Here is a 19,200-nt window from a genome sequence, read left to right as displayed (position 1 = left end):
ATTCCGCAATTGCATATCTATAGATGTTGAAATTTGCTTTAAAAAATCTTATATATCTAGCGAGTGCGGCGGCCGCGATTCGGCGCGGTGGCGACGCCCGACCAACCTAGCGCATCATCCATAAGCTGCCGAGCTAGTGGAGGCGGCGGTCGGCGTGAGCGACAGGCCACGGCGCCGGTCAGCTCGACATCCCCATGGAGGAGGTGGCCGAGGTGGGCAAGGGTGCGCGACATGCGGTCGGCATCCTCGTCCTCCCCATGCAGGAACATCACGCAAGCCAGGCGGCCGCAGTGCGTCCACCCACGGGCCTCCATGCTGCACTTCGTATCAGCGAGAACAGTGAAGACCTCGACTCTGGTGGCAGCAGCCGTGCAGGCCGCGCGCGTGACGACGGCGAGGAGCTGTGCAGATGCGTGCGTGGGAGGCCGAGTTAGAGGCCGCAGCGGCTGTCAAGGGGCCGAGGCGATGCGGCTCGCGGTGAAGGCGCGAAGGGCAGCCTCCGTGGCGAGGCTGAACGCGGCGCTCGCCAAGAGGTGTGAGGCCGCTACCGCCACCATGATTTGGGTTTTGCACATAGGCACCGCGGCTCACGAGCAGAGAAATAAACGGTGAACAGGCTTGTAACGGTGGAATTAATAGCAATATGAACAGTAGTGGCATAGGAGGGACCTAAAATGAAAACCGATGGCAATGAAGGGAACATGTAATTTTGAATGGCACGTAGGGATAGGTATAAATTCTGATGGCGTAGAAGGAATTTTCTCTCTAGACTTCTTGCATACTTTACACGAACACATCATTTTTTAATAAAGGAATAATTTAATATCTCGACTTCTAATAGCAATGTAATACATCCAGCCTTTATTATAAAATAACCACTTGTAACCAACAAAACGGAATTAAAAGTTACAACCTTATAAGCAAAATCTATTACTAAATTGTCACCCATTTTTCGTAAAGATAGCAATTGCCGTAGTCCCGCAAGCTCAATAAGTTCCTGGTATATTATTCTGTTTCTCCTATATCGGTACATATAGACAGGGGTACCTTCTGCTAGGGTGTCCAGGCCCTTAGCGTATCACCATACGTGATCTCCCCCTCGCCCTCTGGGTGACGTGGCATACGGCCCGGTCCTGACAGCTGGGACCGTGGTCTCCGGACCCTCCCCGAGCTCTCTGAGGTCCGGGGCCTCCGCATGCCACGTAAGGCAAGGGAGCTCTCGGGTAGCCCCCGCCGACCCGGACTTCCCAGGGAGGTCCGGGGCCACCGCGTGTGATGGCCGGACCATCACGGGCCTGACCGCTCCGATCGGCCTCGGGAGCCCGGAACCCCACCCTCCGGAGAGGGGTCCGGTGCCGCCACGTGCCGCCCCTGCGGTGGGAGCGGGGCTGGCCCTGCCACGTGCGCGTGGCACGAGGCCCTTCGCGGATCTCCAGCCCACCTACCAGCATTTAATGCGGTAGCTGGGCCGGGTGCCCTCAAGTCAAAAGGTGTGGCCTGCCCCTGACACACGGGGCAGGTAGGCTGACACCACGGTAAGCCCGCCTGTTTTCAAAGCGGCGCGTCATATCACCGTTACTGTGCGCAAGCGGCGTGCAGTCCCGTCACGGTGCGGCGCGCAGCGTGATGATGGCATGTAACAGGTGAGCTGAGGCGTACGCTGCTACAGTGCGCACGGAGGCAACGGCGCGGCGGGACAGCACTGCCCCCACGCCTGCCAGAATCGCACCCAACAGTGGCAACACAGCACCACTGTTGGGTAACGCTGACAGCGGTCACTGTGCCTGCAGGACAGCACACGACCACATCCAAGTTGTAGATACGCACGTTATCTTCCCAACCGTGAAGGCAGCGACAAGGGGCTGGAGAGGGAGATCTCCATATCACATAAAGTAGGTCCCTGTTGGCCGGGCTCACCTGTCGGGGTCCCGCACAGTGTAAGCACCTCCCTTGAACTATAAAAGGGAGAGTGTACTCGTTAGAAGGCAGGTTGGACACACACGAGCTCGCGCTGCTCTCCCTTCAGGCTTACAATACAACACTAAAGTGGACGTAGAGTATTACGCTCCGGCGGCCTGAACCACTCTAAATCCTCGCGTCCTTCCTGCGTTCATCCGCGCATCGATCGAGCGTTCTTAAGTCCCGTCCAAACCCATCCTTAACTAGGATTAGGCAGGTGCCTTTCGCCACCCGGCTGGAGATTTCCTCCGACGTTCTACTTTTGCAATAAGGTCCAGAATCTGATCCAGTGAGTAGTCCTGAAAAAATCTTCAACTAAGATTGTGTGTTTACTTTATCAAAAATAGAATCATTTTTGCTGAGCCATATGGGCCACCAAACACGAGCACATCATACCGTTTATAAAAAGAATTGAGGGAATAATCCAATGGATAATACTATATATTACCTATCTAGAGCACTATGAACAATCCATTCATTCATCGCAGAGAGAATGGCAATAACGATCCCCATCCCACCTCCTGGATTACGTCCTCTGCGTTGTCAGGCAGCCTCGTCATAATGTAAAGCAGGTTCATGAAGCAAACCGCGTTCAGCGTCCTCTCCCTCCCCGCATTCATGTCCCTCTCCAGCAGCGGTCTCATGGCCGCAAGCACGCCACCTGCGCTGCGCTGGCGCGGCGGTGCGCCGACGATGCTCCCCGGCGACACGAGCATCGGCCGGTAGCCGCAGCACAGCACGAGCTCCGACTCCCATCCTCCTTCCTCCGCCACCGCACGCGGGAGGAACAGCCCCGACCCCGGTAACTCCTCTGTTAGAATTATAGGCAATTTTCGGTATATTTTAATTCCAAATATTACTAGCAATTTTATGATATAGATAAGTGATAATGTGTTTGTGAGATATGTGCATGTGTTCATGTTATTCTCACTAATAAGCATGAATAAAGAATTAAACCAGAATAGGTTTAGTATGTACCACAAGACGGGACCGGTGCCGGGGGCACCGGTTGCGCCGTTACCGGCTGGAATAGACATGCTATTCGACTGGCCTTGCTTGAAGTAGCCGAACTATGTCGATGCAGGAAGATATTCGCAGTGCAGTCCCACGAACGGTCACGCCGGGAAGTAGACGAAGTAGTCGTTCGCACGGACGGTCACGCCAGAAAGTAGACGAAGTAGTCGTTCAGGGAGCGAGCAGTCGCGTCAAGACGCTCCCCAAAAACCTAATTGCCCGCGCCCCGTGCAAGGCCTTCAGCGAGCAGAGGTTCCGGAGGCCCTGCTCTCGCTAGAGCTGTGCGCGCAGTGCTAGCGATGGGAATGGCAGAAAGCAGCTGAGGGAGAAGGGAGAGGTCTCCTAAGAAGGAGTACCTGGATCAAGAGCTGAGTAAGTGAGGATGGGAGAAGAGGGTGCTGGTTTATATAGGCATGAGGTGCCTCAGGTTCAACGAATCTGGACGTCATGAATGACCTTGATGAGCCTCAGGTTCAACGAACCTGGACGTCGTAAAGAGCCTTGAATGTCCGGTTATTAGTGTCAACATTAACTCACGGTTTTTAATGCTCTTTACTGCTCTTTACAGCAAAACGTCCTTCTCATCTCCTCACGTCGCACCGCACCTGCACGTCACGTCCGGCCGCGCACGCGCACGCACACCGGTCGGCGAGGCGAGCGAGCGCGCGCGCGCGTGTGGTTCGCCGTCCTCCTCTTACCGGCTTCACAAGAGATGTACACGAAGTCCACCTTTTAAGTCGGTTGAGATCCTCCTCAATTCCCGGTACGAAATTAAGCCGTTGATTCCCTAGCATTTAATAGTGGGCTTTAAATTCTTTTAATGCATTAGAATGAATGAGCCAAGCCCATTACTCCAACATCCTCATCTTTTCTCGTATCGTACATGTGCAGGTACGCGATTTTCGACGAGCGGTCCATGAAGTACAGGAGCAACACGCCGCCGCAGTCCCAGGCACCGGCCAAATCGGTCGCAGAGCCGCTGCCGCACCAGAACTTACAGAGCCGCACCCACTGCTGGTCTGCCGTGAGCCGCCACAGGGCCAAGTTACCGTCGCCCGTCGCCGCACACAGGCGGCCGAAGACGTCCATAAGCTTCCACGGTTTCAATGGCCCGCGCTCGCCGGCGGGTATATCTGTAGCCGTGACGCTCTCGTTGTCCACGTCGAACGCGAGCACTGATGGAAATCTACCACCTGCCGAATGGTTCGTCGGTACAACCGTGGAGTTTGACTGCTCTAGTCACATCTTTAAAGTTTTTCTGCTCTAGGGTTCGGACTGGATACCGGTACCCACTGTGTGCTTTTATTTAAATAGTGTTTTTAAGGGAACAGTAAAGAGGGCGTTAGGTAGAAGACCCGGCGCAAATTCCAAACAAAAGTAGTCTTGGTGTATGGGATGCATGCAAGCAGTAAATGCATCATGCTGCTACCTAGGACTAGTTAATTTAGTCTGAATCCTGCCTACACAAAGGTTAAAACCTCAACAATTCTTTCCCAAAGCCTTGTGTGCCTTGCTTGAGGGTATTTGGGTCATCCTGATTCTGGATCGCAGCTCCTGTAGTCGGCGTCGATAAGTTATTTCTTAGTGCAGTCGAGAATAAAGCGCTACCTCAACTCCATGTGCTTACTTCGCTCGTGGAAGATGAGATTGTTGCTCAGCGCCAGTGGCTACTTGCTCCTGGGGTTACAACGCTCGTGTCACCGGGAAGCATCGTCGGGGAATGCGATCAAGACCTGGAGCGGCGTCGGAATCGCTCGGCGCAAATTACGGGTGTCATAAATCTCCTGGGTCCGCTAGATAGGAGGAGAGGGCAGGAGGCGACTCTGAACACCTTGTGCCTCATGGAGTTCTTGGTTCGCATCATCCAGAAGTTGCCCGATGACCTGCAAGACGTGGTGGAAATGCCAGAGATGGATTCAGAGGACCCAGGTTTCATTTTCGAGACCGTTGTGTGCTAATTGTTTCACGTTTCGAATTGTTATCTGCAAGTTGGCGTCTTACATAGCCTATGGCTAAACTGTAACAGTGTTGAGCTTCAGAAATAGATTTTTCCCTCTGCATTTTAAAATTTATGAAACTGAAACTAAGCAATAGAATTTCATCAAATTTCTAATTGATATATTACAAACATCAATGTTTAATAGCATAGTTATAATTTATTCATATTTTGAAAAACAACAGCATTCACGGAGAGATCAGAGATACAGGCATAGTACAGCTAGGTTTATTATTCAAAAAGAAAAAACTGAAACCATACTAATCTCTCCGTCACTCCTATCATGTCCAAGGTTTCTTTACATTAAGTTTTTTATCCTGAGTTTCGTATCTGAATGTATGAAACAGTCATTATACTCTATATATCAAAATTAAATGAATTAAACAGTTACTGTACTATATATATCAAAACTAAATGAGTAGTTCGTTCAAAAAAAAAAGTCTTATCCCTATTGTCCTCGTATCATGTCCAAGATTTCTTAACATTATTTAATTTTTACCCGTTACTCAAATTTTATTGGAGTACTTTTGGTAAGGATTTATTAACATTTATATTGAATATTAAGCTTTTTATCCTGAGTTTCGTACCTAATGTAAGAAACAGTTATTATACTCTGTTTATCAAATTAAATGAATGAAACAGTTATTATACTCTATATATTAAAATTAAATGAGTAGTTCAAAAAAAGAGTCTTATCACTATTTTCCTCGTATCATGTCCAACATTTTTCTTAACATTAACTTTTTATCCGTTACTCAAATTTTATTAGAGTACTTTTGGTAAGGATTTATCAACATTTATGTTAAGCATTATGACTCAGTAGTACTTTGATCAATACTACCTATCTGAAGATTCTTCAACATTAGTATGTAGTGACACTCAGCTTCTGATACAGTATAAATAGAAGTGTAAGGTGTAAGCATGGTATACATAACAACACAATACTAGTACATGATGGATGCTAGAGCGATGCTTCAAGTCGTGGTCTTTGCTCTAGTTTTTACCATGCTTGCAAAACATCAAGTTTGGGGTGAGACGGATTGTCATCATGAGAAGGTATCAGTTATGCTCAAGTGCAAGAATAGTATCAAGATTGGTGGCCCTTATGTTCGTCCAAGGCCAGGAGACAAATGCGGCACCACTGTGCAAGCATCTGACATGTCTTGCGTTTGTCGTGTCCTTACCGAACACGATGAAAAAACAGTAGACCCAAAAAGGCTTGTTAAAGTTGCAGGTCGTTGTGGAAAACCAGTGCGAGTTGGAAGCGATTGCGGAAGTAAGTTCATAATACCATTTATTTTTCTTAAAAAGATTCTAGTACTGTTGAGTAGTCATCAAGATAGAAGTTTAATTATAAACTATTTTGGACCGCGTCATCTATATAAGTTGGTCAATAAAACATATCATTAACGATTTTTTTCACAGGTTGGACTGTTGAACAACCACCATCATCGTCGAGAGGACATCCATAAGAATTCGTCAAGGAAACAATTAGCCGGAGGAAGAATGGTGAAATAAAAGAACAAATATGTACTAAGCAGACTACTAGTGTCATGTCTTTACTCTTTTTATTCATGGCAAGTTTAATGTAACCGGTGCCACAATATATTTGATTACACAACTCCTTTCTCGGGTGTCCGAAACTTACAAAATTTGCGGGTGTCCGAAACTTACAAAATTTGCGACCAATGGTCAATCCGTACCCTACAATAATATCTTCCAATAATATATTATTTGGATATCTCAACACCATTTTTATGGATTATTGGAGGAGATACCTTTACAGTTTTCCAATAATCTTATTTCAATACAACTAACATACTGGGAGAGCCAAAATTCTCCCTTTATTTAAAGGGAGTTGGGGTGAAATACAGAGATAACCTAATAATTATTGAAGAAAAGGAGAGGCATTGAGAAACTGCTGAAGTATATTTTTCGTAATATTAACAGTTTATTAAAAAAGGAAACTGCTGGAGATGCCTGACATGGCATAGACCGAATTTGATTTCGCAACTTCAAATCCGGATCTCGTCGTACCGTGCTATACTTAGCAATTCCTCAGATAAAGAAGGCGTCCGCGATCTTCCGTCCCAAGCCACAAATCCACGATTGACACTAGACGGAGAAGAAGGCAGGGGAGGATGAGATCGTCGAGGAGGAGCGAGGGACGCCGGCGTCGATCGCATCTGCCTCGAAGAAGAGGAAGAGGGAAGCCCTCGATGGCGCGCCAGGCGCAGGCGTCTGCGACGATGTTCTCGGCTGCATCCTCGCGCGCCTGCCGGCCCGCACCACGGTCGGGTGCACGGCGCTCTCGAAGCACCACCGCCGCCTGATCCTCAGCCCGGCGTTCAGGAGCCTCCATTGCTGCCTCGCCCCACCGCTTCCCCGCCCGCACGTCGCGTACATCGCCACCGCGCCGTTGCGGTGGACGAGAGAGCGGGACCTGGTCAGCGAGTTCAACGGCTTCCACGTCGCCGGCGCCGGGATCAGCGGCAGCGCCGCCCCCATGCGCGCGCTCTTCGGCGAGCGTTACTTCGAGGACAGGTACATCAACACGTGCAACGGCGTCGTGCTCCTCGCCACTGATGGCTACTCTCGCCGGGGCAGGTGCGTCCTCTGGAACCCGGCCGTCGCCGACGTCGTGAGGGATGTAACCGTCCCTCATCCGTCCAAGGGCACCAATTATATCGTGCTAGGATTGGGTTACGGCCGGAGGAGCAAGAGCTACAAGCTTCTGTTGTGCCGCTGGCAATGGTTCGAGTATTCGCTACAAGTATAGATGTCCAACGGTGCGGGCCGTGCTGGCACGGCCCGTGGCGGGCCAGGCACGGCACAAATCGTGCCGGGCTAGGAACGGCACGAATCATCTATCGTGCCGTGCCGTGCCGGCCCGCGTGCCGCTGCCTGTGCCCAAGCACGGCACGACCTGGGCCAAATCGGGTCGTGCCGTGCCGGTGGCCCGGCCGGCCCTATAGTATCGTACCGCCCGCGGGCCCAATTACAACTAACAGCTATACTCAGCTATGACCAACATCTTCCCAGGCTATACTCCACAGACCACAGTATATAAGCATAAGCATATGAATTAACTTAGGCAATCAACACACGTCAATTACAAAAATCAAAGCGATAATTACAAGTCAACTAGAGGACATACATATTTGTAACCTGCATTTTCCTAAAACTACATAGTTGTAATCAAAGCAATAATTACAGCACCTTCAAACCACCTCAAATTGCATGTTTGACAGTTTCAGTATAAGGATGCAAAAAATAACAGAATTTAACACAATTGCATGTTTCAATCAAGGATACTAAAAATAACATAATATTATTGGAGCCGTAGTGCAATGCTGCCTCGTTAAAAACCTTTCTAGGTAAAAACTCACACCTCGTGAGAAAATCCTAGAAAGGAAAAGAGTACAGCTAGCTCCTAGAAAGAAAAGATCTTCCACCCCCTCTTTCTTGCTGCTCTTTATCCCTGGTATTGTTGACATCTTCATCCACCAGGTACATTGCTTCAAAGGTGGCTTCAAATTCCTTGGTCTCTTTCTCCACAGTGTGCTGACTTCGCATATCAGCGAGCTCCCAATCCTTTATGCAGGACAAGACTTCAACAATATCGGGAGTTAGCCGCCGCCGCCGGTCCTCAAGCACCCTGCCAGCTAAACTAAAAGTTGACTCTGATGATACAGTAGAAGCAGGCACAGTTAGAACATCTTTAGCAAGTATAGAAAGCACAGGATATGTCAACTTGTGCCGTTGCCACCAATTTAGAACACTGAACTCAGAGTCAAACTGCGTTACTGTATCACTATCAAGATATGAAGACAACTCAGATATAGCAGCAACAGTAGATGATACAGATACAGGAGTACCTGCTGGCCTTCCAGGCAAGATATCATCTTCATAGATATCATCCCATGCCTCTGAAACATTACCTGCGCTTCCAGCGGATTTATGTTGACGTGCACTCAAGAGTTGTGACGCCCTAAAATTTACCAAAATCAAATCACGCGTTAAAACGTTAAAGACCACTCGTCGCCAGACCATAGCCCTAACCCCTGACCGTATCGCCATCCCATCCCGCACCGCTCGGAAGCCTGCCGTCCGCGCGCGGTCACCGCCGCGAATAGCGCCGGCGCAAGTCATTTCTCGCAGCACGCGAATCCCGCGCGCGCGTGGCCGATCGGCCGCGACTGCGGCCGCGATTGGCGCCGGCACCTCTCCCTCCCTCTCTCTCTTTTCCCTCTCTTCTCCCTATTTCTCTTCCTTTTTCTTTTTCTTTTCTTTTCCCTCCCCTTTCCCTTTTTCCTTCTTTTCTTTTCCCTCCCTTTCCTCTTCTTCTTCCCTCCTTCCTGTTTTCCCTTTCCCCTGCTCCCGAGCACAGTGGCCGCGCGCCGGCCCTGTGCGTCGCGCCCACGCTACCCTGGCCGTGCCGCGTGTACGCGCCCGCCCCCGCCTGCTCGCGTGCCCCGCGTGCCCGCGCCCCGCGCCGCGCCGCTCGCCGCCGCGCCCTGGCCCGGACCCGCGACACGCCGCGCCGCTCGCGCCCTGCACCCGCGCGTGCCGCGCCGCTCGTCGTCGCCGCGTCCTGCCCGCGCACGCGCCGTCGCTTCCCGTCCCGCACCCGCGCTGCACGCCACGTCGCGACGGCCGCAAGCGGCCGGGACGCCATTAATGGCGCCCGCACCGCCCGCCGGCCGCCTCAACCCCCTCTGCTTCACCGCCCCCCCCGGCCTATAAATAGGCCGCCCGCGCGGCTCACCCCCACCACGACCACCGCCGCCGCCCTACCCGCCTTTTCCCGGCCCCTAGCGCCGCCGCCGCGCACCCCACCACCGGCCGCCGCCCCCCACCGTGGGCCCGCTCCCTCACCGCGCCCCAAGCCGAGGTGAGGCCGGGAATTGGTTCCGTGCGCCCCCCTCCCTCTTTTCCCCCTCCACCCCGAGCCGCTCGGGCCCCGGCCGCCGAGGATTGGCCGGCGCCGAGCCCCCCCCCATTCCCTCCTCTGTTCTGAGCAAGGGGGAAGGAAGAAGAAAGGGCATTTTGCCCATAACCCCCTGGCCTTCCCTGTAATTCCCAAGGAAACCCCCCCCCCCTTAGGAGCTATCCACCCTTTCTTTGCAAAAGAAACCTCGCCCTTTTTAATAACTCAAAATAGACCCTCCATTACGCGAGCCCATTTGTATTTGACACCATTTAGCATGCCTGTGTATTTCTAGACCTCGCAAATAGGTCCTTGCCCTTTCCGTATAATTACGAATAGGCCCCTAGACCCCTGTTTAGTCCCTGAAACCGTCTTTAACTCGTCATTTTATGTGCGAAACGACCTCCGATCGACCCGAAACTTTACCACGCCATTTCCAGTAGGGTTCCGGCCATGCCATTAGGAAACCACCCAAAGATATCACCCCTAACTCCGTAACTAAATTATTTCCGATTCAAGCCTATCGGTAAAAGCTTTTAGTTCTTTCGCTTGATTGTGTGTCTGTTTGTTTGCGTCGTAGGACACGGAGTGAACGACGAGGTTCCCGACCGCGACCAAGCAACTGAGGACCAGTACTGCGACCCCGAACCCGAAGGACAGTGCTTCGATCAGGACTTCCCGCAAGGGTTTGACGATGGCAAGTTCAATTCCGCCCTTTGATGCATGTTTCTGTCCTAGTTTTTATAAACACAACCCAGTGGCCTGTTTTATAAAATTGCATTGTTTTGCGTGTTGAACACATGGTAGGATAGCCACCCTTGCCGTGATAGCCATACCTTGAATACCTGATTTTATAAAGAAAAATGCGTGTGTGTGGGAAAGGGTAAAGTGTGGATTTGAGAAACGAGTCGGACGGGATGGATGGCATTTCTGTGTGAATTGCCGTTGGTGTGCTCGTACCTGTGTGGTTGAGCGAGGAAGGGAAATATCCATCCTGTCACCCCTAAGGACCGAGTTGATGTGACATCTCACCTAGCTTCTTGTCGTGCGAACCACTTGACCGTTGTATGGGCAACGGCTTAGCTTAAATCCCACTAGTTAGCTTGATAGCCATCAGGAGAGCTGAGAGCAACGGGTGATCAAGGAGACGGGATAAGCTCTGTGTGACTTATGCCCCGGTTAAACCTCGGAGATAGGTCGAATGACCCCTTGATGGATCCCGTGATGGCTAGTCAGGTCTAGCTAAGGTGGGTAATGGCTTTGATGGGATCTGCACCGGCACTAAGGTGTTCGTGCTGTGGTACCCCACCTGTGGGTAAAGTTGCACACCTCTGCAGAGTTGAAAATCTATTCGAATAGCCGTGCCCACGGTATTGGGCAAGTTACGGTGTGGTCACATAACTAGTGTTTCACTCTGGGAATGGATGGGCTGGTGTAAGTTGTTTGGAAGGTGTCCGGCAGTTGTGCCGTGTGCTACGGCGGACGGGGAGTCCGGTAGCAGTTTAAAACTTGGATCCTGTGTGGATCAACATCGTGTGCTCCTTGGTATTGGAAAACTTGTTTTGAAAATGTTTTCAAAATGAACCCTTGCATATAACCGAGTTTTCCGCAAATAAACCCTAACCGTATCCTTGGATTGTCCTTTGCATTAATCTCTGTTATACCCCCTCCGTGGGTGTGAATGGACTTGCTGAGTACGTTTGTACTCACCCCATTCCTATTTTTACAGTGGAAGACCCAGACTACGTCCCCGAAGACAACGAGTAGGGTTTCGTCCTGCACCCAGTCTTGCCTGTGGTTGAGGCCACCGTTGGATTCCGCATGGCGCAAGACTCTGATGATCCTTTGTTCGTAGCTAGTGTAGTTGTGTGGGTTTTTGTTGTAATCCTCGCGATAGTGGCGCTTCACTGCCCATTACCGCGAAGAGTTGTACGGTGATGTACCATCTGATGTAATAAAAGTGTTATCAGCCTCCTGGGACTGATAATTCGACACTTTTAAGTCTCCCCGGTGGGGGGGACGCTTCAAGAGTGCAGCACCAAATTTCATTTCATATATCTGAAAAATCTTAGTTATCTTGGAATGAATAGATGTAGGATATCTTGAATAATCTGTGCCCGTTAGTCCAGATAACTTCACAAGAAGCTTATTGAACCTCTCATTTTAGCTCTAGGATCCAATACAAAAGCAAAGCAATATAGGATGGGTATGTTCCTCCAATATTTCAAAATTTTTGTTTCCATAGGAATAACAGCAACTCTTAGCAGTCTATCATTCTCAAAAGCAGTTAGATGTCTAGCAATTTTAAGTATATGATGTAGCATTAATGTTGAAGTGGGGTAATAAATTCCAGACAATGCAACAGACATATCATAGAACAATTTGAGGAATGATAATACCTTTTCAGCAACATCCCAATGGTCATCAGTCAATAAAAAAGAGTCATCTTTCTTAACTGGATAGTTAGTTTGGATAAAGATAGAAAAGGTGCTTTGATAAGGAACAAGATGCTTAAGCATTAAGTAAGTAGAATTCCACCTAACATCCATATCCACACCAAACTTGCGAGGGGGCACTCCTAAACTCAAACAAAAGCTTCTAAATGCAGCAATACGCTGGTTCGAAGCATTTAAGAATGTAATTGCAGTTCTAAAATCATCAAGATAATGCTTCAGTCGTTTCAAACCAGATTTAACAATAAGATTAACAATGTGGCAATTACAGCGCTGATGTAAGAAAATAGCAGATAAGTCATCTTCTTTATCCTCAGGAGGAATTAAATGGCCAATGTACTTAGAAAACACAGGTTTTAGAACAGATACTGCAGTTTTATTAGCTGAGGCATTGTCAAGAACAATAGAAAATATTTTATCAGCAATGCCATAATCATCTACCACCATAGCAACTCTATCAGCAATGTTCCTGCCAGTATGTGCCACTTCAATTGGCCTTAAACCAACCTCTTTTCTAACCCCCAATCGGAATTGACAAAATGAGCAACCACACTAATGTAGTCCTCTTTAGCCTTACCACACCATATATCAGAAGTAATAGCAACAGATGAAACTGAATTTTTTAAGATTTCGGTAAGTTTCTCCATACGTTCATTAAAAAGTTTGATCAAATCTCTAGCAGTAGTTTGCCTAGATGTCTTAACAAATCTAGGATTATGAGCATTCACAATATATTCTTGAAATGCATCAGATTTAGCAAAACAAAGAGGTAGATCAATTCTAGCAATCAAACGGCATAATTCAGTACGTGCTACTGCATCAGAGTACTCCCAACGCACAAGAGAACCATCAGGATTATATTTAAGAACAGATTGAATTCTACCGGTACGTTCCTTTTCTTTCTTAGCAGGGCAATTATGGCGGAGCAAATGTCCAGTGCCAGAAGAGGATTTAGCAGACAGGGTTTGCTTGCGGTGATTGCAGATGGCAGCGATTCTTACCTTTTTCCCTTTCTCAATGGTGGTGACCTCTGTGAAGTCATCCCACACTTTGGACCTTTTCTTAGATCCTCCTCCCCCAGCCGCCGAAGCCGTGCTTGCGTCAGTGGGGCTCGAGGATCCCGTTCCCGTCCCTGTTCCCGCATCGGCGTCCACATCGATAGCAGCATGCGCGCCGCTACCGAGGATGAAGCGCCTAGCATCCTCTGCGTCGTTCTGGTCTTGAAGCATCAACTCCTCATCCTCGGCGGCCCGATCTAGTTCCATGGCCGCCACCTCCTCTGCGCCTCCGGTTCCTCAACAGCGCACGCGGCACACCCTGGATGCAAGCATCGAGCAGCACCTACGAGAGACAGATAGAGGATTAGGGTTAGGGTTACAAGCCATGACGAACATAGAAGCTCAGAGACGAAGAGCATGTTACCTGCGCAACCGCCGGAGCACCAGAGTCGCTGACGAGGGGACAATGGAGAGATCTTGACCAGAACGACGGACAGATGGAGGATTAGGGTTAGGGTTAGGCGAGAGGAGGAACGCCAGGGAGAGGATGAGAAGAGGAGAGGTGGGATTGGGAAGGTCGGAAGGAGATCCACGAGGAGTTGTGCGGTGCCGATTCGCCGTCGCCTCCGTGGCGCCTGGGAGAGGGGCAGAGCCGCAGAGGGCGAGCGGCTGCGGCTGCGGTCGGGAAAGGGGAGAAAGGAGCGCTAGGGTTAGGGCGTGAGAGCGGCGGACGGACGGGTACTTATACCCTGGCGGATAGTTGGGCTGGGCCTCAATTTTTACCGGGCCGAGGCCGTGCCTGCTGTTGGCACCATGCCGGGCTCGTGCTAGCCCGGCGTGCCGGCCTTCGCGTCCAGGCACGGCACGCCGGTTGCGTCGGGCCGGCCCGGGCACGGTGCAGGCCGGGCCGTGCCGGGGTCATACCGGGCTAAAACCGTGCCGGGCCTCGGGCCAAACAGGCGGCCCGCACTGTTTGGACATCTATAACCAGGATTGCGTAGCTTTGTCAGGGATCACACATTCATCACAGCATTAAAACAAAAGTTGAGGTGATTAATTAGTGGACGCCGATTTTTAAGTCGATCATTATTGGGCCATCGTTTCTTTCAGCAGACTACTCTCACCGTGTTCCTCGTGGATATATGCTCGCTCCCTGTCTGCCGGCCTGCGTGCTCTGCACTTTGGATGTCATCATCTAGCGCACGGCCGGCTAGTTGCTGGTATAGTGCGGCCGCTTTACTGGTTCTAGACACCACTGCAAAGTACGCTCTTGAACACGAAATGCTCGCGCACTACACAGCGAGCGATTTGGACGTGTGCATAGGCAGAGGTCGATCGCCTAGTCACTTTGCAAAAGGTAGTGCGCAACCACCCCTGTGACTGTGACCACAAGAACCTATCCAATTCACCACTCCTGCAGAGAAGCTCTCCACACTTCCAGGGGAGAGGATGCTTTCATACTTTGTGTCCATTCATTCCCTTGTAGAGCGATGCATCTATACCTTCTCCTTTGTTCCTTTGCTAAAATGTAGGCTTCATGTATAGAAAATCACCCAAAACATGATGCTGGCAACGCCGTACTTTATTTTTTTTTTGTCTATCGATCGAATTTCTCGACAGGGAGATTGTCAGCGAGTACTGCCGCGAGGTCAGGCGGCTCGGGCTCCGGCTTCTCGGCATGATCTCCCTCAGCCTCGGCCTCGAGGAGGACTACATCGAGAAGGCCCTCGGCGAGCAGGAGCAGCACATGGCCGTGAACTACTACCCGCAGTGCCCGGAGCCGGAGCTCACCTACGGCCTACCCAAGCACACGGACCCCAACGCCCTCACCGTCCTCCTCCAGGACCCCAACGTCGCCGGCCTCCAGGTCCTCAAGGACGGCAGCCGGTGGATCGCCGTCAACCCCCGGCCAAACGCTTTCGTCATCAACCTAGGCGACCAGCTGCAGGTAAACAAACACAAAACCCACCTGGTGACGCATCAGTTTTTCGAATCGATGCGATGCGTTCTGATCTCGAATTCTCGATGCTGTGGATGCCGCAGGCTCTGAGCAACGGCGCGTACAAGAGCGTGTGGCACCGCGCGGTGGTGAACGCGGCGCAAGAGCGCATGTCGGTGGCATCTTTCCTGTGCCCGTGCAACAGCGCGGTGATCAGCCCGGCGGCGGGGCTCGTCCGCGACGGGGACGCGCCCGTGTACCGGAGCTACACCTACGACGAGTACTACAGCAAGTTCTGGAGCAGGAACCTGGACCAGGAGCACTGCCTGGAGCTCTTCAGATGCGCCCAGCTGCAGCTCCAGTAACAATTTGGCACTACACTGCTGGAGGGTTTGCTTTGCTTGTAAACTAATAGGTTTGATTGGCTCGCTTGTTTCGTGAAACATCGTACGCCGGCCGGCGGCATTCCGTGCCCGAATGTGGTACCCGGCCGCTTCGGCGGGCAACCACGGCTGAGGGCCGTATCATCGACGGGACTGGAGACAAAAATCCACAGCCAGGAGTCGCTCTACATGGATGGCCGGCACGGTGTTCGTCCTCGACGTCGACAAGCCGGTGATCCTAGCTTTCGACGGCGACAATGAGACTGTCACAACCATTAACCTGCCGGGCAAGCGCGACCACGGTTGGCCCCGGCACGCAAGGTCCACGCTCATGGAGATGGACGGGCGGCTGTGCCTGGCGACGAACCTTGGCCACCACCACAGAGTCGGCCTGTGGCTGCTCACGGCTGACCGCCGGTGGGAGCGCAGGTGCGTTATCGAGCTCAAGGGCGACGTGTACCATCGCGACGACAGGGGAAATCTGTATGATTGCTCTATCGCATGCGTCTGGGACTGCGGCGGCGTGCTGGCGCTGTACGTCCAGGGCTCGACCGCCAGCAACAACAGGCTCTGTCTGTACCACCTCGCCACCGAGAAGATGTTCTGCGCAAAGCTGCCGCGCGACTTGGCGCCGAGAGTGCTCGAACTACGCGGTGTGCTGGGGCTAAAAGCCGACGCTCGTGGCGCCGCGGAGCATCGTTGAGCTCAGCCGGGACGAGGAGAGGCGCCGCAGCAATGCAGCAGATATCATGGAGGCCCTGAAGCCCATCAACGATAAGGACAGCAGGGAAGGTCGGAAGGACTGGAGCCGAAAGATTCGGGATTTGGTTTCCGAGAATGAGTCAGAAGATTCGGAGGACGGGGCACGTGATGCCATCGAATTCGAAATCCTTTCAGGATCAGACCGAGATTCAGATTGGTAATTGAATCTCTTTCAAGATTCGAGCTTCGTAGCTGGAGCTCCTTGTAAATTTTACGCTTCAGACTTGTAGATTTTACGCTTCAGATTTGGTGTATTATTGCTCACGAAACCGACGTACGCAGGGTACCTATCTTTGCTACAGATTATTTGGGGCCTGTAATCTCGTTTTTGTTAGAAATTATTAGTGTATGATCAATTAGCATTAACCATATGATTAATATGTGGATTAGTCAGTTAATCCCGTCATTAACAGTTGCTAACGACGGGACGCGTCCGGAGGCCCGTTCGGAAGGGGCGTGTCCCTTCCGAACCGGCGTGTTGGTTCCTTCGAGCCCGTATAAATATGTAATCACTGTTCATTGATGATTAATAAGAGAATTATTTACATCCAGTTTTAGACTAAATTAAACATGTTATCGGCACTTTCGCAAGGGACATCGCCGTTTTGGATCTCGAAGAGAAAGAAGAACAGGGGGCTCGAAGTTTGAGCGGGAGTCAATATAATGGAGGGAGAAATATAACTAGTGGATAGTCAATATAATGGAGGGAGAAATATAACTAGTGGATAGTTGCACCACGAATACCATACTTAGAGAAATAAAATATTTCCATACTCTTACCAAAAGAGAAGGAAATGTTTTAGCAATCCTTGGACGCGATGCGATGATATCAGGCGCTGGTTGTGCTACTATCGTATTTCCTATGGATACGCAGATTACAATCGAGAAAGCTTTGTTATATCCTACTTGCATCTTTTTGTGCAACCAGGTATTGTTTTGAAATCTTTGGAATTTTGCGTTTTGATCATGCTTCGAACTTGGAGTTGAAAATTTCAAATTTCCTATTAACCAACTTTCCAAGGGGGGAAGTCATTACACACCTGGGTTAGTTCTAAATCTGTAAGCATGTACCTTTACTAACTAGAAGATGATGAAGGGATTAATTTTCCCTCTTGTAAAACTGATGGTGATGGTCCGCTGAAAATTTTGTTAGTTTTTTTAAGAAAATCTATAAAATTACAGATTTGAACCCTGACTGGAATGTAATTTAATTTCTTATTTGTCTCTCTCTCCCTCTGCACATTGGCATGCCAGATCCTTTTCCTATCCCCTCCTCTGTAGCCTATTCCCCTTTGCCTCCCCCATGGAAATTTCCACCGGCGTTCCAGCGTCCACTTCAGTGCCAGGCGCCGAATCAAAAACCTAGCCTAGAATCATTTCCTTCAGATGAGCAGCTCGGGCTCGGCTATACCCAAACCCAACCTTTCTGCTCTTGACTGCATGTCGGGCTACCTAGAGGCCCGCCCAGCCATGTCCCCATCCACGTCGGCAAAGGTCCACGGCCCGAAAGCCAGCTTATAAATCCACCGTGTCGTCCGCCGCCATGGCGCCACCGCCGTCTCCACTTCACAAGCCAACCGCTACACTCCTCGCCGCCGCACCCAGGAGCCGCTGCGCAGCACAGCTCGGCCACAGGCCATTTCCAAAGCCAAGTTCGCCTGACGACGACGATGGATCCCCTCGACGTCGAGGCCGGCGGCAGCACCATCAGCGCCGACGCGGTCACCGCGGCCGACGTGGCGGAGGCGACCCTCGACGTGGCGAAGCTGCGGCGCGTCCTGGTGGCCGGCGGCGTCGGCCAAGCCGCGGCGGCGCTGTACATGATGCTGTTCAGGGCGCCGGCGGGCGTGTTCCTCCTGTCCGGGTCGCTGGTCCGCGCCTACTACTTCGTCCTGGCTGCCATCGCCCTCTTCGGCGTCGCGGAGGCGTGGACGGGGCTCTGGCTCTCCCACGACGACCCTGCCCCGCCCCGCCGGCGCGCGGTCGGCGTGGCGGTGCTCTGGGCGTCCACCCTGCCGCTGCTCCTCCTGGCCGGCGTCGGAGGGGTCGCGGTCTTGAAGTGATCACAGTGCGCAATGTACACAGGGCTGCGCTTGTTGCCGCTGTGTGTCCCCGTTTGCAGGATACAATCATACAAGCCGTGTGTATTTTCACGTCTGCTTGAACTAGGGTGTCATTACGTCAATACCATTCTGCCCTGCATTTGCCGCACATGGCTACGCAAAATGTGAACGTGCTGTATTTTCAGATGATATATATAGTAAGTTTACAACCATGTTGATGCTACTTCAATTCTTTTGGAGTGGTACTGGCATGTTTCCTTTCCTCCGTAATCTTTGCAGAAGCGAAAGTCTGTTCTGAAATTCGAGAGGGAATGATCGAGCTGGTTGGGCACAGGGGGGTCCACAACTGAATAACTGATCAACGAGGAAGCGGTTGCAGAGCGGGCGAGCGGCCCGGCCGCCAAAAGATTTTTCCTCTAGACTGTCAGAGATCAGAGTGTGCCAATTGAGCTCAGCGGGTGCAGCCGAGTGAGCTTCGATTTTTTTTTTTAACTTGCTATCTGTAAGACTGTAAATACAAGACAAAGCCCACTTAGAGGCGTAGAGCTTCATTTTTACCCAGTGGTTAATGCCACTCCAGGTATGCGCAGCAAATAATTACGGGAAAAACACATGGCCCTTCTCCTGATCAGTTTTTTTGACAGATTTTCCTAAACAGTTGGTTACCAAATGGAAAAGGTTAAGCAGCTTAAGCATGAACCCG

General features: G+C 51.0%; 1 protein-coding gene across 1 annotated transcript; it reads left to right on the top strand.

Moving 5' to 3' along the window:
- Positions 1-14,920: 14,920 nt before the first annotated feature.
- On the top strand, positions 14,921-15,800 carry LOC112900832 (flavanone 3-dioxygenase 2-like; the record flags this gene model as incomplete). Its single annotated transcript, XM_025969624.1, has 2 exons — positions 14,921-15,298; positions 15,394-15,800. Coding segments are annotated over 2 exons (639 nt in total), but the record flags the coding sequence as incomplete, so codon positions are not given.
- Positions 15,801-19,200: the final 3,400 nt, after the last annotated feature.

The sequence above is a fragment of the Panicum hallii genome, chromosome 7 (genome assembly GCF_002211085.1).
Source record: "Panicum hallii strain FIL2 chromosome 7, PHallii_v3.1, whole genome shotgun sequence".
Classification (NCBI taxonomy): Eukaryota; Viridiplantae; Streptophyta; class Magnoliopsida; order Poales; family Poaceae; genus Panicum; species Panicum hallii.
Note: the sequence above shows the minus strand (reverse complement) of the source record. Positions and strands in the feature narration are given on the sequence as shown.